This window comes from Vombatus ursinus, unplaced genomic scaffold (genome assembly GCF_900497805.2).
Source record: "Vombatus ursinus unplaced genomic scaffold, bare-nosed wombat genome assembly UNPS02014786.1, whole genome shotgun sequence".
NCBI classification, from domain to species: domain Eukaryota; kingdom Metazoa; phylum Chordata; class Mammalia; order Diprotodontia; family Vombatidae; genus Vombatus; species Vombatus ursinus.
The window spans coordinates 11,962,321-11,988,112 of record NW_020954564.1 but is presented as its reverse complement, the minus strand read 5'-3'; the positions used below and the strand labels follow the sequence as shown (position 1 = coordinate 11,988,112).

General features: G+C 34.3%; 1 protein-coding gene and 1 non-coding gene across 9 annotated transcripts in view; both read left to right on the top strand.

Moving 5' to 3' along the window:
• Positions 1-25,792, top strand: part of LOC114046844 (roquin-2) — a 77,996-nt gene that overhangs the window by 16,652 nt on the left and 35,552 nt on the right. For 6 of the 8 annotated variants that reach the window (XM_027867396.1, XM_027867398.1, XM_027867397.1 and 3 more), the window contains exons 6-10: positions 1,491-1,691; positions 2,233-2,365; positions 2,501-2,619; positions 12,884-12,996; positions 19,326-19,376. In XM_027867396.1, the coding sequence (XP_027723197.1) occupies positions 1,491-1,691; positions 2,233-2,365; positions 2,501-2,619; positions 12,884-12,996; positions 19,326-19,376 (617 nt within the window). The remainder of the gene's footprint in view (positions 1-1,490; positions 1,692-2,232; positions 2,366-2,500; positions 2,620-12,883; positions 12,997-19,325; positions 19,377-25,792) is intronic. The other 2 variants (XM_027867395.1, XM_027867399.1) reach the window with 1 other exon arrangement.
• Positions 2,037-2,148, top strand: LOC114047418. The gene has a single exon (XR_003569604.1). It is a non-coding gene; the product is annotated as a small nucleolar RNA SNORD90 (small nucleolar RNA).

The window sequence follows — 25,792 nt, the reverse complement described above, 5'->3', positions numbered from 1 at the left end:
TATCTCTCATCTAGATTTTTATAATACCCTCCTCTCCCTGGCTTAAGTCTCTTTCCACTCCAATCTGTCCTAGGCAGTTTTGCCAAAGTAATTTTCCTTAAATGCAGATCTGATTCCTTACATGCAGTGTTCCATATTCCAGCTCCTTGTCTTTGTACTTACTGTCGCACTTGTCTAGAGTGTACTCCTTTCTTTTCACTACATCAGAGTCTCCCTTTCTTCCTTAAAGATGTAATGCAAGCACCATATTCTGCACAAAGCTTTTCTTGACACTCTATCGTTGCATCATCTTTCTCCAAATAACTTACGTTTAACTACTATGTACAAATTTGTATTTATTCACATTATATTTATGCCACGTATATTTATACATGTGCTTGTCTCCCCATTAGAATATAAGCTCGTCATGAATAGTGATTGTTTTATTCTTTGTGCTGATATATGTAGAAGCAGGCATAGTGCCTAGCACATAGTAGATGCTTAATCAATACTTGGTGATCGGTTCCAAAATTTTGCTATCACTATTAATTGAATTTAATTTCATAATAATTTATTAAATAATTATTCACAGTGTGAAAGCCAACATTCTTATCAAGAGCTTGGGTTCAGGCTTTTCCCTCTGAGGCATATTATTTATATAACCCTGGACATTTCAACTTTTAGTGCCCCAAGCAACTCTAAGACATTATGCTGCAGAACGGTTACTGATCTGCATCGATAATATAGTGGTTGATTTGATATTTGGTAATCAATATATTTGATATTGATATATTGATAATCAGTATAATTGATAGTATCATTGAAGTCATGGGTTTGCACCAAGAGCATAAATGAACCAGACTGAAGCATATTACACTGAACTAAAAGTTCAGTGTGCTAATAATATCTGTGTAGTCTTTAGAAAAGTGGATACCATTACCTAGAAATCTGAAGGATTTTAATTGAGGGGCAGCTCGGGAGTACAGTGAATAGAACTCCAGCCTTGGAGTCAGGAGGACCTGAGTTCAAATTTGACCTCAGACACTTGACACTTACTAGCATTGTGACCCTGGGCAAGTCACTTAACCCTGATTGCCTCATCAAAAAAAAGGATTTTAATTGAAAATGTGGACCATAGTCATCTTATTTGAGTTGTAAAGTAATCAGATGTCAACCAACTCTGTTGCTTTCTTAACAAACAAATCCTTACAGAAATTAATATAACTATAAATTTTTAGCTTTGCAGAATAGGCCATGTGTACAGAGGTTTATTTGATACAAAGTTGTGTAATACCCCATCAGCTCTGGTGATAAGAAGTTTCATTAAAGTTCTATATCATTGTTAATGTGTATCCATGTATTGTTTCAGGCAAGTTTCCCCCCCCTCCCCATTAGAGCAAAAAAGTTGGTGGTAGTTTCCAAAATTTCCAGGGGATTAGTCCAGGTAATTTTCTGACCCATTCTAAAAGGATGGAATTTTTTGTTGTGTTTGTTTTCTTACAATTTTTTAGGTCACAAAAAGGGATGAAGATTCTTCTCTGATGCAGCTAAAGGAAGAATTTAGAAGTTATGAGGCTTTGCGAAGGGAGCATGATGCGCAGATAGTTCATATTGCTATGGAAGCAGGGCTTCGTATATCACCGGAACAGTGGTCTTCACTTCTTTATGGTGATTTGGCACATAAATCACATATGCAGTCCATCATTGATAAGGTTTGTAAAGTGAGAGCTACTGATTTTTTTCCTTAGATATAGGGAATAAAAATTTTTAAGTTCAGCTTGCAGCATGACCATGACTACCAACTATTTGAAAAGGTATTTATATAATTATGTTACAGCCTTATAAAAAATAGTTTTGAAAGTACACATTTTTCTCATAGTCTGGATCTGGATTCCAGTTCCCATTTTGCCACTTACCTACTTACCTAGCAAGTCATTTTATTCCAATGAAAACTCAGATTTCTTATCTGTAAAATGGGGATAATACCAGTTCTACCTGCCTCACTGGGTTGTCATGAGAGAAATACTTTTAAATTGAAAGTGGTATGGAAATGTGGGTTCTAAGTTTTCAGAGTGTCTCATGATGAAATTTCATAGGGCAGATTCTGAGATGGGAACTAAATTCATCACTGATAATCATTCTGTGAAATCTGAAGACACATGAAAAACTTTTAAGAGAAACGAAAAGAAATAATTTGAATATAAAATAGTTATTTGTGTCAAGTTGAATGGCTTATTTTCTTCATTTTTTCAGCTTCAGTCTCCAGAATCCTTTGCAAAGAGTGTCCAGGAGTTGACAATTGTTTTACAACGTACAGGTGATCCAGCAAACCTAAACCGATTGAGGCCTCATTTGGAGCTTCTTGCAAACATAGATCCTAATCCGGGTATGTGAAGCAAAACCCAATAACTTGCAAATTTTGATTCTATCCTTTTCCAGAAACGCTTTGAAATTTTTTTCTAAAAATGTCACTAAAGCAGAATGTTGCTCACGTTTTTTTTCTTATGTTGCCTCATTTTAGATGCTGTCTCACCAACTTGGGAGCAGCTAGAAAATGCGATGGTTGCTGTCAAGACCGTGGTACATGGACTTGTGGACTTTATTCAGAACTACAGTCGTAAAGGCCATGAGACACCACAGGTGAGAGTAATATGTGTATTTCTGACTAATGAGGCAGCTAAGTGACAAAGTGAATAGAGTGCCTGGCTTGGAGTCAGTAAGGCTCATCTTCCACAGACACTTACAGTGTGAACCTGTGCAGGTCACTTAACCCTGTTTCCCTCAGTTTCTCATCTATAAAATGAACTGGAGAAGGAAAGGCAAACCACAGCTCATGAAGAGTCAAACACACTGATAAAAGACTGACCTAACAACAAAAGTTAATAATAACTGTAAGAGGTGGTCCTAATGAGAGTCTGTGATGTGACTCCCTCTTGGCCTTCTATTCCTTATTCTTCGTGGAAAACTAATTTTTTAGTGACATTTGGGTGATGACAGTTGAAAGTGATCTAGAGTTGGTATTAGGAAGACCTGAGTTAAAGTCCTGACTCAGTTACTTATTAGCTGTGGGTAAGTCACTTAACCTCTCTTGTAGCCTTAAGTTCTTTAGCTCTAAAGTGGTAATAGTAATTTCTTATATCACAGGGCTGTTGTGAGCAACAAATAAGATAATTATATGTGCAGTGTTTTTTGCAAAATCTTGAAAAACTACATAAATTAGTATTAATAGTTGTATTAGTAGTAGGAGCAACAGAAGTCTTTAGCACTCATGCGAGAGTTTGGAGACAGTCTTATATAGGCATTCATTATATTTCAAAAAGTTTTTGTCTTCTTTCTTCTTCAAGGAGTTTTATCTTTTGCCAAAGGTAGAATAAAATGTGATTATCGGAAATATTTTATAGTATTACTACCATCCAAATGAGTTATTAGTGTAAATCAAACTTTGTAGTCTCAAGTTACCGTTATACTCTCAAAAATTACTGAGTATCCCCCACTCCCACACCAAAAGAGCTTTTATTTATGTGGGTTATATCTATTGATATTTTCCATTTTAGAAATTAAAGTGTAGTATTATGAAAGTAGTTTGGACCTTGCAGATTCTTGGAACCCCTAGGGAACCCTGACTATACTTTGTTAACCATTGGTGTAAATAAATGATGCATGTGGAATGGATGCACTTCACTTTCCTGATTCTTTCAAAGTAATTAAGAAGAAATGAATATCTAGTTTGAGTCATTTTCTTTTTTTAAAATAAATTTTTATTTATCTGTATATCACCTAGATTTCCCCCTTTATTCTCCCCCACCCACAGAGAGCCATAAAAGAAAAAAAGAGGAAAAAAAGCTTTTTTTTTTTGTAATTTTGCAGCATTCGTTTTCTGTTTGTGATTGTTCTTTCCACTTATATTGTTGTAGTCATTGTACATATTGTTTTCCTTGCTCTACTGAATTTACTTTCATCAATTTATTTCCTTCAGTGCTTCTTTATTGTTTCTTATAGCACAGTACTAGTCTGTTGTATTCATGTACCAAAATTTGTTTAGCCATTTCCCAAATGATGGACATTTACTTGTTCTAGTCTTTCCTTCCATAAAAATTGCTGCTATACATATTTTGGGGTATATGGAGCTTTTTATTATTGACTTCTTTAGTGTATATGCCTAGCAGTGGAGTCTTGGGGTTAAAGAATATAGACATTTTGGATACTTGATTTACATGATTCCAAATTGCCTTATAGAATGGTTTTACTAATTTACAGCTCCAAAGCAGTGCATCAGTGTTCTGCCTTTCCACAGACCTGTAACATTGATGATTCCTGGGTCTGAGGTAAAACCTCAGGGTTGTTCTGATTTTCATTGCTCATATTAGTAATGATTTGGAACATTCTTTCATATGTAATTGGTAATAGTTTGCAGTTCTTTTGAGAACTGTGTATTCTTATCCTTTGACTATTACTTTGTTAGGGCATGGCTTTTAGTTTTATATAGTTTGAATTCATTATGGGATATATGGTATAAGATGTTGATCTAAGCCTGGTTTCTACAAGATTGCTTGCTTTTCAGTTTTCCCAGCAGTTCTTTTCGAAAACGGAATTCTTTCCTAAGTAATTTATGCTGAACAAAATAAACCTGAAGTTTGTTTAACACTGGGTTAGTAGCTCCATTATTTCTTATTCTCCCTTTTCTAGTCTGTTCCATTGATCTACTTTTTTATTTTTTAACCAGTATCAAAGGGTTTTGATGTTTGCTGCTTCATAGGCTTTCCTATTTCAAAGAAAATGGTGCCTAATTTTTAAAGGAAATCTTAAGTGGGTAAGAATAATGGCTTTAAAAAGTAATTCAAGTAGTGTTTTTTATAGTAGCAAAAAACTGGAAATAAAGATGCCATTTGATAGGAGTCTGGCTATACAAATTGTGGTGCATGAATGTAAAAATTGCTGTAATAACTCCTTGTGCTATTAGAAACATTGAATATGACAACTACAGAGAAGCATGGGAAGACACGAATTGATACAGATTGAAGAATCAGGAAAAATATATACAATGACTACAATATAAATGGAAAGAACAAAAAACTTTTTCACTGAGTTGGTGTTGTTATCAGTATGGTTATTTCTTCTTGTACTGATCACAACTCATTTATTTATTTTACAGAAGTATCTATTCAGTTCTGGAGAACTTGTCCATTTTTTAAAAATCTATTTTTTGGTTACTCCATTTAGTTTATCTGTCTCATATACCTCATTCACACTTTGTGATCTGTCCTTTCTTTTCCTCCCACTTGTATACTTCCTTGATGTCTTTTGTGGTACGTACAAGTCATCACTGCATATCATGCTTCAACCTCCTTACATTTTTCGTTTGTAGTTTGTTCCTTTTGGTCCCTTCCACTTTTGATGTAATGTCTTTGTGTTTGCATCCTGTTACCATTCTCTTTTCTCTCTAAGCCATCCTTCACACAGCTACCAGAATAATCTCCCTAATACACAAATCTAACAGTGATATTACAGAAATACAGAATGTAACATATTCGAGGTTATCCCAGCGCCCATCTATTCCAACCCATAACTGACCAAAAATCCTTTATACATCTCTAACAAATCATCATTCAGCCTCTGCTTGAAGAACTCCAGTGAGAGGGAAACCATTACTACCAGAGGTAGCCTATTTTTTTTTTCAAAGCTTAAAGTGTTAAGGCATTTTTCCTTACACTGAGCTTCATATAACTACAGTTTCCTCCCATTGCTCCTAGTTCCGCCCAGTAGAGCCAAGCCAAACAAATTTAATTCCCCTTTCTACAGCATTGCCTTCCACATACTGTCTAAAGACAGCTATTTTTTTACCTTTAAATAATCTCTTCTCCAGACTAAACATCCCTAGTTCATTCAGATCCTTGTTGTGGCAATAATAATAGCTAACATTTATATAGTTTTTACTACATGCCAAGGCACTATACTAAGTGCTTTAAAATTATTATCTTGATCTTGATCTTCACAACAATCCTTAGGGGTGGGGCTATTATTATCCCCATTTTACAGATGAAACTCAGGCAAACAGTCATTTAGTAACTTGCTCACATTTACACAGCTAGTAGGTGTCCCGTGCCAGATTTTAACTTGGATCTTCCTGACTCTAGGTCTAGTACTCTAGCCACTTCTGTCCAAATAAGCTCAAACTCATCTGTATCTTAACTAAAATCTGGTTTCTAGAATACATTATATATAGGCTTAAGCAGGGCAGCATATATAGCAGGGCTGCTATCTCACACTGTTTTCTTATATTGAGCTTATAATCCATTCAGACCCTCACAGAATCAATTTTCTGTTCACACCACTCTTATCCTGTATTTTGAATCCTATTGTGAATTTTATATTTATTCCAATTTTATTTCTTTTCCCCACTAGAGTGACAGTGTGGCATAATGGATATAAAACTGACCTTGGTGTCAGGAAACCTTTAGTTCAAGTCCTGCCTCTGATAACATAATGACTTTCTGATCCTGGGCAAGACTCTTAACCTCTCAGTGATCCAGTCAACTCTCTTAAGATTTTAGTTGCTGATATGAATTGTTGCTGATGTGAATTCGTCCTCATCAGAATTGTTCCGTAGGCCCAGACTGGTCCAGACACACAATGAAATAATTACATTCAGTTTATCATTCTGCCTTGTAGAGGTATTTTTGTTAGTGGATTCTGTCATCCAGTGTGTTAGCTTTCTCTTCAAATGTCCTGTCATTTTCGGATTTTATAACCATAAATAAGTTTATCTAAGTCATCGATAAAATGTTGAAGAGCATAGACCCAAGGATTGATTCCTGTGACACTGTACTATAGATCTTTCTAGTTGACTCCAACCCATCAATGATTACTCTTTTTTGGATCCAGTTATTCACTAGTTTCAAATTCACCAAACAATGCTGTGATCACCATTTTATTTATAAAAATAGCTTCAAATCTAATTATATTATACCTGTAGCATTCCTCTTATCTACTAGTTTACTTACTTCATAAAAAAAAAAGGATATGAAGTTAGTTTGACTTGACCTGATTTTGTTGAAGCCATGTTTTAGTGATCATTGCCCCTTCAAGTTGTTCGAACTATTTTCTTAATAATATGTTCTAGAATTTTCCCTCGGGTGAAAGGTAAAGCTCACTCATTGGTGTGTGGTTGTCAAGTTCTACTCTCTTCCCCTTTTTTTGAAAATTGGAATATTTACCTTTTTCAGAGTATTCTTATTTTCAAGATCTTTCAAGGATCATTGATCTTTGAAATCTTAGCAGTTTATCTTCGTAATCATGTAAAAATTTGTCTAGGCTTGGTGAAATAAACTCAGTGAGTGCAGATAGATGGCTGTCTCTGCATAGTTTAAGTTTTTAATGATTTTTTTTCTCTTTCCCTATCTACAGATCATTCTACTTTGAAGGGGAAAAAAAGTAAACGGAAGAAAACTAGGAAATGAGTAGTTCAGCCTTCTGCCATCACTTGTTACCCTGTATACTTTGAGCAATTCCCTATACCTTTGATCCTGCTCTTACCTGCTCATAGCTTAAAAACACTTTTGGTTGCCCTTAGACTCATTGCCAACCTCATTTTTTTCTGGCCTTTAGTCCATTTGATAAAGTTTTTATAAAACTCTGGTAGTGTTCCTCCTCAGTTATTTGTCTCATTCGTATACACATACACATGTCACATATATATCGTTATAGAACACATTACATAGGATGGACATAGATATCTTATATACATATACATACACATATGCATACATACATGCGTGTGTGTGTGTATCTCTTTTGAAAACCTGAATTTATGAGTTCACTCCCTCTCCACATTGGTCTCTTCAGGTAGATACCCTTTTTTCTTCTTTAAGTTTTCTTAATATCTTTTCTTTTTTTATGTCATAGTCATTTCCCAGTACCTCCACCACCATCCAAATCCCCCATTTAACTCTCCCTTGTAAAAAGTCATAGTTAAGCAAAATTAGTTGATGGCATAAATATATCTGACTATTTATTTAGTATTCTGCTTCAGTAGACTTCCAGTCCTATACTGAGAGGGAAATAGCTGTTCTTTAGAAACAAGATAGTCCATTACAATTAAATTGAGATTGACTGCTTTTTAATGTTGTTTTAATTTGTGCTATTGTGCTCATTGAATATAATGTTGTCCTTGTTCTGCTTATTTTCACTCTCCATCAATTTATACCAGTCTTTCCATGTCTTTCTGAATTGTTGTTTGCCATTTTGTATGTTATAATAAGATTAATGTATAATTCCATTATGCTATTTAGCGATTTGTTCAGCCACTACCCTGTCAATGGTTATCAACATCTTTATTTTCCATTTTTTTCCTTCTACAAAAAACACATACTCTTTGTATCCAGCAAGAATAGTTTCTTTTTATAACTGTAGAATTGTGTTCTTGAGAGCTTGTCATTTGTCTTGAGCTGATTTCCCCTGTAAAATATTTGGCCTTTGGCTCCTACTTACCTTTTTACTTTGAAATCTATTTTCCCAAAATCTAAGATACATGTGAAACTATGCATTGTTTCTCTTCTATAATGAACTCTAATGCGTTCCCCTCCTTCCCCAAAAAAACTTTCCATTATTTCTTTGGTTTTATTTTTATTAATATCTTTTTATAACCTTAATATTCCCAATATATACCCCACTCCCAAAGATCTATCCCTTATAATGAAGAATTTTTTTAAAAAAAGAAAAAAATAGTTAACCAAAACTAACCAACACATGAATCAAGTCTAATGATGTGTGCTGTATTCAGCCTCTATGCACTGTGTTCCCTTACCTCTGCAATGAAAGATTCTCATAACTCTTCTTCAGAGTTTAACTTGGTTATTATAATTACATGGTATTTTTATTATTGTTCTTTCCATTTATGTTATCGTAGTCATTGTATATATTTTCTTGAGTCTGTTTATTCCACTTTGCATCTATTCATATAAATCTAACTCTGTCTACCTTTGTTCTTTATATTCACTGTTTCTTACAGCGAAGTGATATTCTATTACATTCATGTACTTAATTAAATAGATCTTTGGTCTCATTGATTCAGAAGCTTGCAACCAGTGCAGATTGCAATTCTTCCATCCTTCTTTTCTTGTGTGAATCATTCGTGATTTCCCAAAAATTTGACAATAGAGGGTTTAGCCAGCATGCTTCCTTTTTTTCCCTCTTGATGTCTTGACGGTACTGGTGGAATACTGTAATTTGTTTAGCCATTCTTCAATCAGTAGGCATCTAGTTTGTTTCTATTTCTTTGCTAGTACAAAAAATATCACTGTATATATATTGGCATATACTGGATCTATCTATCATTGATCTCCTCATGGTATATGTCTACTTTTCCTTTTATTTCTACTTTAGCAACCATTCTTTCTCACTGATCAACATCTGATCCAGAATAGAAATTCCTTTTGTTGGTTCCTCTACCTTTTAATGTATGAAATTATCACTAAGTCAAGTAACAAATTTATTAGCTACTCTGCTTTTGAAAGGAGAAAGCTTTGGGTTATTGGGTTATTGAGGTCTCCATTGCTGTAGTGTCATATTCCCACATCTAGTGTGTGAAGTTTCCCAAATGCTAATTGTTCCTCTTGTCTGGGTGATCAGTATTATGCTCTTATAACAGTATTGTTGTTTTTGTTCCTCTCTTCATTGATCTAAATGCCCTCCATCATAATTATCCCCCAGGTTTCTGGATTTCCTCATGTAAATATTCTTAGCATAGGATGTTGTTCCCCCCACCGTCTTAATATATCCTGTTCCTTTTAGAGTGAGGGGAGGGAAGCCATGGGAGGTTTAATAGGTTTGGAATAGCTGCTGTGGAGAATGGGATAATGAGTCGCTTAGGGAGATGTAGAAAGATTGCCTAGCAGTGGTGAGGATCCAGTAGAGGTTGTATAACATAAGATTTGTAGTGGACTCAATCAGAATGGTTGGATGATTTTCTCTGCCTTCATTCAGTAACATATATATGTACAAGCAAAGGCAGTGGATGATGGAAGTCATTCGGGAGTGAGGCTTGGCAGGTGCAGTTGACTGGATAAGGGAGCCAGGGACTTAAGAGGACAGTGTCTAGTTGAACTGGTTCGTCAAGGATTCTCGAAGAGGGAAAGAGAGTGGCTGGTGTAGGAATAATGGCATAGGAAGGAACTAAGTGGTCAGGGAATTAGAGGTCACAGTGTGTTTAAAGAGTAGGTTTTGATACAAGAAGGCAAGAAGGAGAGGTGGAATGCAAATAGATTATGGTTGAATAAAGGGATTTCAGAGTTTTTGAATGTAGAAGTGGTGTATTTGTGGGTGATGGCAAGATAAAGTGTGACTATATTTTTGTGTGGTTGAGGTTGAGTAGAGGAGTAGGTCATAGTAAGTACATATATTGAGGAACGAAGCAGTTAGGATTTTTGAAGGAATGTCAATATGTATTTCATGGTCACTAGTAGCCAGGTATTGAACTCATGGAGAAACCAGTTGCCCTCTTATGGACAATGTCTAGCTTATCACTCTTGCTGTTAAACTGTGGCACCAAGAATTGAACAGATTATGCACTGTATTCCAGCCAAACTGGACTACTATCTTTTATTCTATCCTATCCTGCTATCTTCTGTCTCTGAATTCACACAAATTGTCTTATATTCCTAGAATACCATCCTTCATCTGTGTTTGTTGAAATCCTCATAGTCTTCAGTATTCACCCCAGGTAACATTTCCTGGCCTTTGCTGATGCCCCCAGTGAAAGTGTAAAAGTGTTCTCTCCTTTTTCTATTTTCCTATAGTATTTTGTCTGAATTTCTCCTTTGTTGTTTCTTGTATTATACCATAAATTACAAGCTTCTTGAGGGCAGGGACTGTCTTTTGCCTCTTTTTGTATCTCTAGAGCTTAGTACAGTTCCTGGCACATAGTAGGCATTTAATAAGTGTTTATTAACATTTAACATAGCAACATATATAAATCAGTGGATTTTATAAGGCCTATAACTTTAAACCACAAAAGGCAATTAGACACTTAAATTGACAAGTGAGTACCCAATTTATAGTGATACTTACTTTTACTTATAGCAGTTTGTACCCTTCTTACCTACGTATCATATTCTAATTTTATGATCGTTATTTTTGTTTGTGTTTTATTGCTCTTACTAGATTAGAAACTCCTTGAGGATATGGACTCTGTCTCATTTCACTTTTGTTGTCCCACTTTCACCTTTTACACCTGAAGTATTGTAATAGCCTACTGTTTAGACATTTACTAGCCGTGTGACCCTGGGCAAGTCACTTAACCCTGTTTTCCTCAGTTCCTCATCTGTAAAATGAGCTGGAAAAGGAAATGACAAACCACTCTAGCATCTTAGCCAAGAAAGCCCCAAAATGGGGTTATGGAGTGTCAGACATGACTGAAACAACTGAACAACAACAACACTATTTAGTCCTCTTGCCTTAAGTCTCTTCTCACTCTAGTCCATGTTCTGCTCAGCTAGCAATTGATCTTTCTAAAAATGATCATATCATTCCCCTATTCCATAAACTTCAGTGACTTCCTGTTGCCTCCAGGATCAAATATAAAATCTTCTGCCTTTCAAATCCTTCAAAATTAGCCCCTTCCTACTTTTCTAGTCTTTTTATATCTTACTTTCCTCCATGTACTCTGCATTCCAGTAACACTAACCTTGTTGTTCTTCACATGAGACATTCCATCTCTTAATTCCAGGTGCTTTCACTGGCAGTGCATTATGCCTACAATGTGCTTCCTCATTTCTATTTCCTAGCCTCCCTGGCTTCCTTCAGATCTCAGCTAAAGTCCCACCTTCTGTAAGAAACTTTTCCCAGGACTTCTTAATATTCGTATCTTCACTTTGAGAATGAACCCATTTTATCCAGTACGTCTTGTTTACATATAATTGTTTCCATGTTGTTTCCCCCTTTAGTTTGAATTCCTTGAAAGGAGTGACCGTTCTTTTGCCCTTCTTTGTGTCCCTAGCACTTAGCACAGTGCCTGGCACATAGTAGGCGATTAATAAATGTAAATGTTAGTTGATTAATAGTGTCCTCCATCTAGTAGGTGCTTGATAAATATTTGTTGAACTTAAATGAATTTCAAAATTCACAGCCATATCACATAACCTGAAAGAATACTCATATTTATAATGTGTGCTTTTATTGTTGTCAGCTCTGGATAATTGAAAATTCCATGCAGTTTCATATTTATGATTATGTTTCTTTTCCTCTTTTTGATTTTGAGCCCAGCCCCTCATCTATATATAGTAGCTGTCCCAGATAACTAACTCACGTACATCTGTCCAATTGCCTGTTGTAACTTGGCAAAGTATTTTTCATCTCTTTTTTTCCCTAGTTTTGGCGAGCAGTCCAAACTCTTTCAGGCAACCATGAGTCTCATTGAGGAGATCCAGTAGTTTTTCTAAACAATAAGCCTGGCAGTCTGCATATGATGTGTTCAAATAAAAATATTTGGAAATGTTTTTCTTTTATAGCATCTTTTATAAATTCTAGGCTTAGTTCTTGAATGTTAAATATTTTGTTTTGATGGTAGTAGAGAACTTTAAGTTGATAAAGAAGTGGTCCTCTTTAAGATTTGTGTGAATCATCATATTATTTTCTTCTCAGTGCATAGTTAGGACATTTGAACCAATTTCAGTTAATCCACAAAAGATTGTCTGTAATGGTTGCTGTACTGCACAGTGTGGGACTTCTCTTGTAGTCACCTAGTTATAGGCAAACTGAGCAATTTACTTATCTAATGAGAAGACATAGCTAAGGGTGTGATTTGAAAGAACTTAACATCCAGGCATGAATAGTAGCTAGTCTTTCCTTTTCTATAAATTTAAACAGTATTGGCATCTTAAATGCAATCACTTTTATTTTTCTTTTTTAGCCGCAGCCAAATAGCAAATATAAAACTAGTATGTGCCGAGATCTGCGACAGCAGGGGGGGTGTCCACGAGGAACAAATTGTACATTTGCTCATTCTCAGGAAGAGCTTGAAAAGTAAGTATGAGAACTTTACCTTTTGGTGGTTCAATGTACTGACTTATAGAAATATAATGATCCATTTATTGATTTTGTAACAATAGAGGATGCAGATAGTCTCATTTTGTAAGTGCTTTAAATCGCTAAATTTCTATTTGCCAAATAAATAAAATGAACGTCAGAAGCACATTGGAACCTTTTCTCTATTGCTGTCTGTACCTTGGTACCATAGTTGATCCAGGGCCAGCATTCCCATTAAATTAAACATGGGCAAGCGTCTCCTTCAAGGAATTATATAAAGAATCTGTGATTTTTGTTGGTTTGAAGATTCCTTCCACCAACTTAGGTAACATGTGACTTGACAGATGATCTTCTAGATTTATAATGGAAAATTGGTGAAGCTGTAGGGTTTAGTTGTCAACTCAGGTTTCACTGTCATACAAATAGCCTGACCTAGAAGATATACTTGAACTGTTCAAGGGTCCTGTCCAGTTTTTATCTTCCAGTGGAAGCCTGGAAGAAATCCCTTCCAGTCCTATTTGTTCTGTCCCTATCACCACCTTACTATCCCTAATATGCTGCTCAATATATTCCTAAGCCATAGTCTATTGAATAAACTCTGAAATACATAAGTAGTATGCCAGCAAATAAATGCAGATATTCCACATTGCTCTCCTGTTAGTAAAATATGGGTTCCTTTTATTTTTTCTGGCTCCCATATACTTTCTTCCTAACCTCTTCAGTTATTTCAATAAACAACTATTTGTTAAATATTTACTGTGTGCCAGGAACTATTTATAGATGTTGGGAATACAAAGACAAAAATTGAAACAGCCCCTGCTCAAGAAGTTTACTTTCTTTTGGGGTTGACAGCAAGTACACATATAAGAATACATAGAATAAGTAGAAAATAAATACAACATTATGTAAGTAAGGAAGGCATTAGCATTTGGGGGTATCAGGAAGGGCTTTATGTAGGAATTAGTGCTTGAGCTAGGTATTTGAAGGTAATTATTCTATGAGACGGCAGTGAAAAGGAGGGGCATTCTAGGACAAAACAGAGATAGTAACCTATGAAAAAAACAACAAGAAGGTCAGTTTGGCTGGACCAAAGTTCTCAGACTCCATGCAGGCAGTGTGATGTGAATTAGATTAAAATGTGATTGGGAAATGTTTAAAATACAAAATAAATAATGTTAATTTGTGGTTTTGTAAGTCTGCTGGGGAGGGATCTATTTCTATTTAAGCTTGACACCCCTGAGCTAGGTTCTTAAGGGTGAATAACATGATGAGGCTAACAAAGATTGGAGTTCTATTGTGAAGGGCTTTAAATGTCTGAAAGAAGAGTTTATATTTGATCTCAGATGCATTATGGAGCCATTGACTTTATTGAGTAGAGCAATGCTATTGTCAGGCTTGACCTTAAGGAAAATCACTTTGGCAGCTATGAAAGGATGAATTAGAATGTGGACAGTCTTGAGTCAGGGAGGCCGATTGGAAGGCTCTTAATAGTAGACCTGGTGAGAGGTGATGAAGACCCTAAGGTGGTGGCTGCACGAGTTAGTGAGATGGGGAAAGATGCATTTGTAATTACTTTTCTGCCTTCACAGTATGTGAGAGGAAATAATATAATATAAAATAAATCTGTAAAGTTTAAGCTAGAGCCAGATTTTGAACAGTTTTAGGTGTTAAGCCAAGTTTGTATTGTATCCTGTAGTCCCTGAAGCTTTTTGAGCAGTGGAGTGATCATGATTAGACTTGAAGTTTAGAAATATTAATTTGGCAGCTGTGTGGAAGATGGATTGGAGAGCAGTTAGGAAGCTGTTATAATAGTCTTGGCAAGAAGTGATGAAATTCTTGAATTAGGGTGGTGATCATGAGGGTAGAGAAAAGGTGTGGATGTAAGAGTTATTAGAGAGGTAGAATCAAGACATTAGATATAAAGAGGGAGTGAAAGTGCAGAGTGAGGATGACTCTAAGTCTTGTTGATTAGAATTGTAGAGCCCTCAGTAGAAATTAGGACAGTAGGAAGAAGAATGTGGGTTTTGAGAAAAGATAAGTTATGTTTCTGACTTGATGAGTTTGAGATGTTTATGGAACATCCAGTTAGAGATGTATATAATAAGCACAAAATGTTGATGTGAAATGTGGAGGTCGAGGGAGAGTCTGGGACTGAATATGTAGATATCAGAGGGCAAAGAGGTGGTAGTTGAACTTATGGGAAACTCGTGAGACCATGATACAACTCTCCACTGCTCTTTGAGTGACACACAACTTTAATTTTTAGGACTCTGGTTTTCTCTAACTTGCAGACATATAACTTCATCAGAAGAGTATTGCCTTTTTTCTAGGAGAATTAAAAAGGACATCAAATTCACACAATTTTCTGAAGGCATTTCAGCCCACTTTCTTCCCTTTCAATTTTGGACTCATTTCATTGCCCATTCTCATTATATCTAAGCCATATAGACAAGCTTTGCGGTTTTTCCTTCTAGTCTTATATCTTCATTTGGACAGTGGGTATTCTTTATTCATTTCTTTTTTTCCTTGAAGGAGAGGTAGGCCAAACTCTTGAGAGTGATTATAAATCTCATTTTAGAAAGCTATGCAATTTCTCCAGGATTAATGTAATCAATATGATATCATCTGTAAACAGGATCATTTGGAGGACTTCATCATAAATTCCATAGGGAATCCTTTTTCTATTTGTATTTTGTCATGCATCTTCCATGACAGTGGCAAACAATTTTGGCAAGCATATAGTTCTTTGTTTTATCCCTCTGTTGATATTAATAATCACCAAATAAAGTTACTTCTATCTAGTCTTTCAAATTGTATAATTTTTATATTTTTAGAAGAAATTTTGTTGGAGAGCTTTTAAGATATTTTCTCCATAGAATATAATAACTTTTTTATAGTCAGACAGTAAGGGCAATGAGATCTTATATTTTTTATATCTTTCAGTCACTTATGTAACTGAAAGTAGTTCGCCATATATTTTTAAAAGGCTACCTGTTTCCTTCTCATATCTCCAGGGATGCCTTTGATATATCTGTGTGTAAATTTTTTTTTTTTTTTTTGCTTTTTGGTGAGGCGATTGGAGTTAAGGGACTTGCCCAGGGTCACACACAGCTAGTAGGTGTTAAGTGTCTGAGGCTGGATTTGAACTCAGGTCCTCCTGACTCCAAGGCTGAAGCTTATCCACTGTGCCACCTAGCTGCCCCTTAAATAATTAAAAAAAACCAACAAACTTGTAGAGGTAGGAAAGTAGGCAAATGGATCAATACTAAAATTTTCTCATTCACATTTTTTTTTAAAAATAATGAAATACGTGATTTTTTTCCCCACCAGCAAAGGTCTATTCTGCCTTTTCTTGATCTGCTCCAACTCTTCACAGCTTTGTTTTCTTTTGGTTTTCTTAAAAGCTTTATTGATGCCTTTCACTTTTATATCATATTAATTTCCTATATCCCCTTAAGACTCTTTTATCCAGTGAATCTTTCCTTGCAACAAATATTTTAAAAAACTCAACATTTTAGCAAAGCAACCAACAAATCAGCTGTACCTAACAGCATATGAAACATTTCACACCCATTTAGCAAAAGGAATAAAGTGTTTTTTTTTTATCACTTTTCTCAATCTGTCTTTGCATGTCGTAATTACATTATGTTCAGTTCATTTTGTTGTTTTTTGCATTTATGCTTTGATAGTCATTAAGGATACTGACCCTTTTTTGACAGTTCATTTAAAAATTTTTATTTTTACGTGCATTTATTATGTTGTATATATTATTTTCTTGGTTGTGCTTCATTTTGCATTGTTTTATTCTACCCTTATTTCTCTGAATTCCTCATATTTGTTGTTTCTTATATGCTAGTTCTTTGCTATTATGTACCAGAATTTGTTTACCCATTACCCAATCGTTGAGCACTTTGTTTCCAATTATTTTGCTACCTTAAAAAGTGCTCTTTTGGATATTTTTGCTTATGTGGAAACTTCTTTTCTGTCTTTGATATCCTTAGGTTATGTGTGTGCCTAGCATGTCATTCCTGGGTTAAAGCATAGAAATGTTTTAGTCATTTAAAAAAAAAAATCTAAATTATTTCCCCAAATGGTTTGACCATTTAAGAGCTCCATTAGTAGTGTATAAACATGGCTTTCCTTCTCTAGCCTCTCCATCATTGACTATTTCAGCCTTTTGGTATTTCTGCCACTTTGGATATGAGATAAAACGTTAGTTATTTTAATCTTCGTTTCTCTTTATTATTAATGATTTGGAACACTCTTTTATATGGTTGTTAATAGTCTTCTATTCTAATTTGTTAGCTGTTTGTTTCCTTTGACTTATCTATTAGGGAATAGCTCTTGTTCTAGTATGTTTGTTTTAATATCCTTTTATCTTGAATTTTAGTTCATTGGCTATTTGATACAAAGCATTTTCCTCATATAATAAATTTCCTTTTTCCTTACTTCATTGATTTTTGTTATTACAGAAGTTTCCAATTTCATTTCCCTGAAATTTTTTTTGGTGGTCTTTTCAATCTTTATTTGGTTAAGAACTCCTCCTATGTGAAAGGTACTTCCCTGTCCCTTTTCCTCTCAATTTAAAAAATAATGTGACCTTTTATATTTAGATGTCCTATCCATTTGACTTTTGATATTTGGTGTAAAAGTGTTGCTCTAAACCTATTTTTCACCAAAGACCTTTTCAGTTCTCCTAACAGTTCTTGCTGAATAGGGAGGTAGTACTTGACCAAGTAATCAATGCTCTTGGGTCTGTCAGACATTGGTCTGTTAAGTTTGTTTGTTTCAGGGTTTTGCTTATTTTTATTACATTGGTACAGCTCAGTTATAATTGATAAATATGGTTACAATTAGTAGGTCATAGTTCTATTTAAAGAATAAAATGTTTTCCATGTAAATCTTGAGTGTCACTTGTAAATTGACTCTCAGATATTTTGTGCAGTTTCTATTATTTTAGGACAGAGTCTGTTTCATTTTTGCCTTTTTAACCCTAGCACTTAGCACAGTTCCTGTCATATGGTAGGTACTTATAAATGCTTGTTAATTGATTAATATTTCCTCCTGATTTTTGTTATTTCGGTGTATGAATGCTGATAACTTTCATGGGTTTATTTTACATACTGCCACTTTACTGGAGCTCTTGTTTGTCTCAGTTTCTTTGCTGATTCTGAGTTGTTTTTTTTTTTTTCCAGTAAACCACTGTGTTGTATGTTAACACTTAATTTAATTTCCTTTTGATGTTTATCCCTTTTACTCCTTTCTTTTGTCTTTTTGCTTTTGCTATCATTTCTAGAAACTGTCATATAAGAGAAGGGAGAGAAGATAGATATCCTTGCTTTATACCTGCAAAAACTTTTTGTTTTTCTGTATTGCAAATGATTCTAGTTTTTTGTTTCAGGAATAGACTTAATACATTTGGAAATGGCCTTTTTGTTTCTTAGCTTTTTAGAGTTTTCAGCATAAATTGGTGTTGTAGTTTGTCAAAGTATTTTCTTATATTTGATATAATAACGTAGTTTGAGGAAGTTATTTTTATTAGAATTATGTTAATTCTTTTCCTCACACTAAGTTATCCTTGCATACCAATATAATTTGGTCATAATAACTATTTTTGGATGTATTACTTATAGTAATTTTTTTTAGAATTTAAAAAAATTTGCATCAATATTCATCAATGAAAATTAGTTTATAGTTCTCTTTCTCTGCTTTATTCTGCTCAGATTTAGTCACAGGACCTTGTTTGTCAGAAAGGAGTTTTATAGAATGCTTCTTAATTATTGAGAATAACTTATATAGCGTCGGTATAAATTGCTTTAAAAATAATTGATACAATTCACTTGTAAATCCACCTGGCCAATGTTTTTTTCTTTTCATGGTTCCATGTTGATATGTTCAGTTTTGCTTTGTGAAGGTTCTGTTGTTTACGATTTCTCTTTCATGTATTGTTAATTTGGGTATTTCATATTTTTGTAGGTAATCATCCATTTAAAAAATTCTTAGTTTTTGCTGGCATATAATTGTCAACGGTAGTTTTAAGTAACTATATTCATTACTTTGTTTTGAATTCACTTTGCTCATTTAAAATTTTTAATAATTTAACTTTATAATATTAAGCTAAATGTTTATCAGTTTAGTTTGACTCTTCAAAGAATCAGTTTTTAGTTTTGTTTATCATTTCTGTTGTCTTTTCAGTCTCTTTAATTTTCAAGATTTCTTCTTTTGTGCTTATTTTGTTTGTTAATTTGTTGGTTCTCTAGTTTTTTAAATTGAATACTCAGTTTATTAATCCTCTCTTTTTCTATTTTGTTAATGTATGTTTTCAGAGATATAATTTTTCCTCTGAGGACTGCTTTAGCTGCACCCCCAAAATTTTGGTATGTTGTCTCATCATTATCGTTCTCTTTCACATAGTTGTTAATTGTTTCTATGATTTGTTCTTTGATCCAATCATAATTCAGGATGCCATTATTAAGTCTCTATTTTGATTTGTATCTTTTGCTTATATTCCTTGTGTTAGTGGATATTGTATTGGGTTATGATCTGTAAACTATGTTATTAATATTTTTGCCTTATCATACATGTGTATTCTTTGTAACCCAACAACACATAGTCTGTTTTTGTAAAAGTGTCATGTAATGCTGGAAAATAAGTATGTTCTTTAATTTTCCCAGTGATAAAATTGATAAAGTATTTTAAAAGTTGCATGGAGGGAGAGGGGAAAGGAACAGAAAGGGCAAAAAAAGTAACATTTTGTTAATACCCTTCTTAATTATAGAAATCCAAAATGTGGTGTGTTTCTATTTCTTGTACAAGCTTTTCCCATATTCATCATGTTTTGAGATGTTTGTGATTTTTGATAATTGAATTTTAAAAAGAAAATTTTAAAACTCCATGAATCTTTTAAATATAACTTATACAGTCTGTTCAGTTTTATATTTTTCTTTCTGTTCATCTTTATGACAGTTTTATTCAGCATTGAGAGAGGAATATTTTAATCTGCAATTATTATGTTAAAACCTATCTTTTTTTTAACCGTTTAATTAACTTTTCGTTTGTGAATTTACATGCAGTGCCTTTTGGTGAATATATGTTTACTCTTATTAATGATAAATTATATTTAATCTAGTTTCCCTGTTTTAACTAGTCTGACATTTTTGCTTTGTCTGATAGCATGTTTACAATTCCTGTATTTGCAGAAAATTGTTACATTCTATTTTCTTATCCATTCTGCCATACAATTACATTTTAGGTTCTGATAATTAGAGTTATGTCTTCCTCAGTTTATTTTGTATTTAATTTCATATTCTTCCTCTTAAGTTAGCACTTTTCCCCTGGGATTAGTTTTGCTTCTGTTGCTGCAATGGTAGTCTGTTCCCATAAGCTCACCCCGCTGTTCCTAATATACCTTTCCTGTCCCAAGTTCCTTGAATCAAATTCTTAATCCCCTTCCCTCCCCTTCTTTGCTGTCTTTCCTTTCTTCCTCCTTGCCTATCTCAGCTGTAATTCAGAATCTTGCCTTCTCCCCTGTGCCCTAACCTCTTAAAATAAGCAGCATTTTTTTTTTAACTTTTCCAGGAGGTTCTAATTTACTTTGTCTTTCTCCTTATTTGTATTCCTTCTAGGCTATTCTGGTTTCTTTTCTCCCAGGTGGAGCTTCTAGCACTCCAAATTTATTCTTCCTCTTCTTTCCTATTTTGACATTATTCCAATTTTTAGCTTTTGTTCTGTCCCAACACTTCATTACTTCTTATATGTTTATTTTTTTCTTTTGTTTCTGTTTTGACTTCTCTTTTGTGCTTCATTTTTAGAAATGTCAGTTCATGAAACATTATCATGTGGTAGCAGTCATTGAATTCTAAATCATGAGCTTTGACTCTACCTCTTGCCTTTATCATGTTTCTTTAATATTCCTAAGGCCAGGTTAGCCTGTATTTTAATCCGTACACAACCTCTACCCCACCTCACCCCTGCCACCACACACACAGACACACATAGACATACATATATATTATCTTAAGTGCTGGCTATAGAGTCCCATCTTTTTCCTCTGCTGGGGTGGTATTTATTATTGGAGGTGATAGGCCCTTACTCAGAGAAGGTGCTATGTTATTGTGTCCCTTTTCTCCTGATAAAGTCCATTATAATGTTGTCTTCTACCACAGATAGTTTCTTCTCATCCCTCACTCTTACCTCTCACCATGGCCCTGTTTTCAGCTATATTGCATTTCCCTTTCTGAGGTCAGACCTGTCTTCTAATCGCCATCTCAATCTCTTTAACATTTCTTTTATTCTATAGCGCCCCACTCTAGTTTTTAAAAAAAGTTCCTCTTTTATTATTAGCTTAAACATAACCATTTCAGTATACAAAGAAGAAAAATGAACTCTATGAAACCATTGACTTTTGTTACAGTTTTTCTAAAAATGTATTTTAGACTTAACACAGTAGTAACAAGATTTCTATATATCTTTTCTGAACTTTTTTTCTAATTATGTATTTTAATATTCTATTAATACTTTTTGGTGATTAGCATTTGTGTCATTATTCACTAACTCATCTCTGCTTCTCCTTCCCCAAGAGAGAATCTTCCTTTATGACAAATAAATATAGTCAAGTAATACAAATCAAAATTGGCTCTCCAGAAATGAATGTCTCATTGTTCACTTCTTATGTGTGATATTTCTTCAAAGAGGTGGGAGTCAGTTAATTTCCTTTAAATTATTATGTTCATCATGTAAGTTCTGGTTCTCATTTCATCCTGTATCTGTTCATTCAAATATTCTTGGGATGTTTTGAATTTATCATTTCTTCTGGCTCAATAATATTCATTACATTTACATACTATAGTTTGTTCAGCCATTCATCAATTGATGAGAACCCACTTTGTTTTTAAATTCTCTCCTGAGATAAAAACTGCTGCTGTAAGTATTTGTGTAGACATGGGTGCTTATCCTATGTCTTTAATCTGTTTAGGGTATTTGCCTAGTATTGCTATTGCTGGGTCAAAGTGTATTTTACAGTTTGACATTTTGGATATGGTTCCAAAGGGTTTTCCTCATGGTTGAACTATTTCATAACTCTACCAATGGTTCAGTGTTATGACTTTCCTATAGCCCCTCCAATAATTGCCATTTTCAACTTTTGTCGTCTTTGCCAAATCTGATGGGTGGGTGTAAGGTCAAATCTCAGAGTCGTTTTAATTTGCATTTTTTTGGGTTTTCTTTGTGAATATTTCCTCTCCCACTGTACCTTATCTTAAACCCCCTTCTTCCCTTTCCTTTTCCCACTTTTATTTTTTTACATAAGTTTTGTTGATGTATTCTGTTTCTGTATCATTATAGTTATCCCAGACATCCCTCCTCTCCCAGTGAGCCTTTCCACATGACAAATATTTTTTAAAGAGGAAAAGATAATCAGCACAACTGATTACTATAAATTATAAAAGTCTAAAAATGTATGCAATGCTTTGTGGGCCTCTCACCTCCCTGACGGGGTAGGTTGGGAGTGTTCTCTCATATCTCTTCATTCGAGTCCTGCTTGTTCTCTAAAATTTTCTTAGATGTATTTTTTGATTGTTTTGGTATGTTGTCTTTCCATTTACATTTTTGTAGTTACTTTATATATTTTCTAGGGTCTGCTTACTTCACTGCATCAGTTCATACAGATGTTTCCATGCTTCTTTGTATTCATTACACACATCATTTCTTATAGCATAATATATTCCATTACATTCATGTGCCACAATTTGTTTAGCCATTCCCTGATAAATGGGCATCTACTTTGTTTACAATTTTTTGTTAGCACAAAAAGTGCTGCTGGCTATAAACATTTTGTTATATATGGAGATTTTATTCTTAACAATGGCTTCCTTGTATTCCCTTCCTCTTCTTCTTTTAATTAAATTTTATTTTTTCAGTGAACAAAATTCTGCTTTTTCTCCAACTTTTGACCTTTTGAAAAAGAAAAACAAAATCAGTTTAACAGATATACATAAGCAAACAAATATGTCTCAGTCTGTACTCTGAGTCCATTATATCTCACTGAGAAGGAGGGTGGGTAGCATGTTTCTTCACGAGTCCTCCAGAATCATTGTTGGTCATTGCATTGATCAGAATTCTTAAAACTTTGTCTTTACAGTGGTTTTGTTATTATATTAGTTATTCTCCTGGTTATTCTCACATTATATGGGTTCATAACAAGGTTTTACAGGTTCCTTTCAACCAATGCCTATTATAATTTGCCATTATGTTACATTTGTGTGTCATATTTTGTACAGGTATTTCCTAGTTGATGGACACCCCTTACTTTCTACTTCTTTACTACCACAGAAAGATACTATTAAATATTTTTGTACATAAAGGGTTTTGTCTCTTTTCTTTGATCTCTTTGAGGTATAAACATAGTAGTAGTAGAGCTGGGTCAAAGGATGTGTAAAGTTTAGGAATTTTTTTTGACATGGTTCCAGAATGGCTGGACTAGTTCATAGCTCCTTTAACAATTCATTATTCTACCTGTTTTCTCACATTTCCTCCAGAATTTATCAGTTTCTGTTTTTTATCTACTTTGTCAGTATAATGGGTATGAGGTAAAGCGTTAGCTGCTTTAGTTTTCATTTCTCTTATTAGTGATTTGGAGTATTTCTTCCTTTGGCTATTGATAGTTTGGATTTCTTTTTTTTCCTCAAAACTGGCTGTTCATGTTCTTTTACTTTTTATCAGTTATGGAATGCCTCATATTATAAATTTGAAACACTTCTCTGTATAGCTTGGAAGTGAGAGCTTTATTAGTGAAACTTGTTCTAAAGATTTTTTTCCTCAGAAAGCTTCTTTCTTTCTAATTTTAGCTGCATTGATTTTGTGGAAAACTTTTATATAGTCAAAATTGTCCATTTTGTCTTTTGTTATCCTCTTTATCTTTTATTTGATTCTGAACTCTTTGCTTATCCATAGATCCTGACCCTCTTTTCTTATGCTGGTTAATTCAATGTGTATCTCCTCTTTTGTTTAAGGATCCTGAGATCCTTAATCTCCCCACCTTCATTTCCATGTTTGTATTCTCATTTTCTAGTGTATTTCAATTATGATAAGCAGTAAGTTCTCTCCATCATTTCTTGACCAATATTTTAATTTTCCCCTCATTTTTCTCACTTAAAACTAAACAAAATCACACCAACTTTGTATGTTCCTTCTTTGACCCCTTAAGTCAGTGGGAAGGACAATGGTCTCTTCTCCTTATTAGGATAATTTTTCATAATTATTTATTCCCTTCAAATTTCTCACATATATTTATCTTAAAAGGTTACTCTTGTCTCCTGTGGGTTGTTTCAGAAATTCAAGCCAATTGTTTGTTTGTTTTTTCCTCATCAGAAGTTCTTGAATATCTATTTTTTGTCCCTCTGTAGCTTTATAATAAGTTTGGCAAGATAAATTATTCATATTTATAATTTTTTTTCTTCTTCTGCCTTTTGATATTTCCTAGCCCAAGATTTCCTTTGCTTCATGGCATTTGCCACATAATCTTGTGTGTTCTGAGTGGTTCCTTGGTACTTTATCTCTTTCTTTTGCTGGAAGTATTGTTTCTTTGATCTATGAGCTCTCGATTTTGACCAGTAATTCTGGATGTGTTTAATTTGTAATTTATTTCAGGCAGTGACTGCTGGATTCTTTATGTTTAAACTTTGCCTTCTAGTTCTAATAGTTTTGTAGAGTTTTCTTTTTTGATTTTTTAAAATGTGACATCCAGATTTTCTTTTGTTTGGTCATGGTTTTAGCAAATCTGATGATACTTTTTTTTTCCTTTTTGCCTTTTGGTGAGGTGATCAGGGTTGAGTGACTTGCCCAGGGTCACACAGAAGTCTGATGATTCTTCAGCAATCTCTCCTTCTCCTTCTTTTCTGTGTCACATATTTTTAATAATTAAGACTTAGCATGGACTTTTTTTTTATCTTTTAATTTTAAAAAATGATTATGTTTATTCTGGTATCATTGAACTACTGAGTTCTGATTGCTCCATTCTGTTTTTTAGGGGACCTAACTCTCGGGTAAGGTTTTCTACTTTTTGTTCTAAGCCATATATTTCCCCTCCAAGTGTGTTATTTTATTCTTTATCTCTCATTTAGTTCTTACATCATTTCTTCCATCAACTTTTGAATTCTTTGTGGCCAAACTGTTTTTGGTAGGGTACTAAGTATAATTGTTCAGAACTATTTTCTTCTTCAGATTATTTTATCCCATAGTACTTTTTCACTGTATTAGTTTTCCTTCGTTATTCGTATCTTAATTCACAGTTCTGGTTTGGGGATTTTGTGCCAAAGTGGGCTTTGCCTTCCCCTGCCATCTGTGATAGGATGACTAGGCCCAGGTTCTGTTTCTGACTGAATCTCGGGAGTTGAGATTCTGTTGGACTAGTTCTGTGTGTCCCCATCCCCACCCTGTCTTGTATTCCAGATGCCTCTTCTCTCTTATTTATGTATTTTATATTTATGTATTAGGTATCTGTATCCTGGTTCCATCTTACGTGTTGTAATTCTGTCTGAAAAGCAACCTAGACCAGACCCTTCATCCTTCCTAAGCCTGCCTCTTTTCACACTCTTGAGCTAGAATTAGAGGTTAGACCAATCTCTGGAGCTGGCCCCTAAAGGTCCCATCTCCCATTTTAACCCTGCCCAGGAGGTCGTGCTGGTCTCTGCCCTTCTCCTGCTGCCATTATCTATATGATGCCTGAGGCTTTGGCACCATTTCCTGGTGCACTCCTCATAAGAGAGAGGTTTCTGGTGTTTCTCTTTGGTTTTCT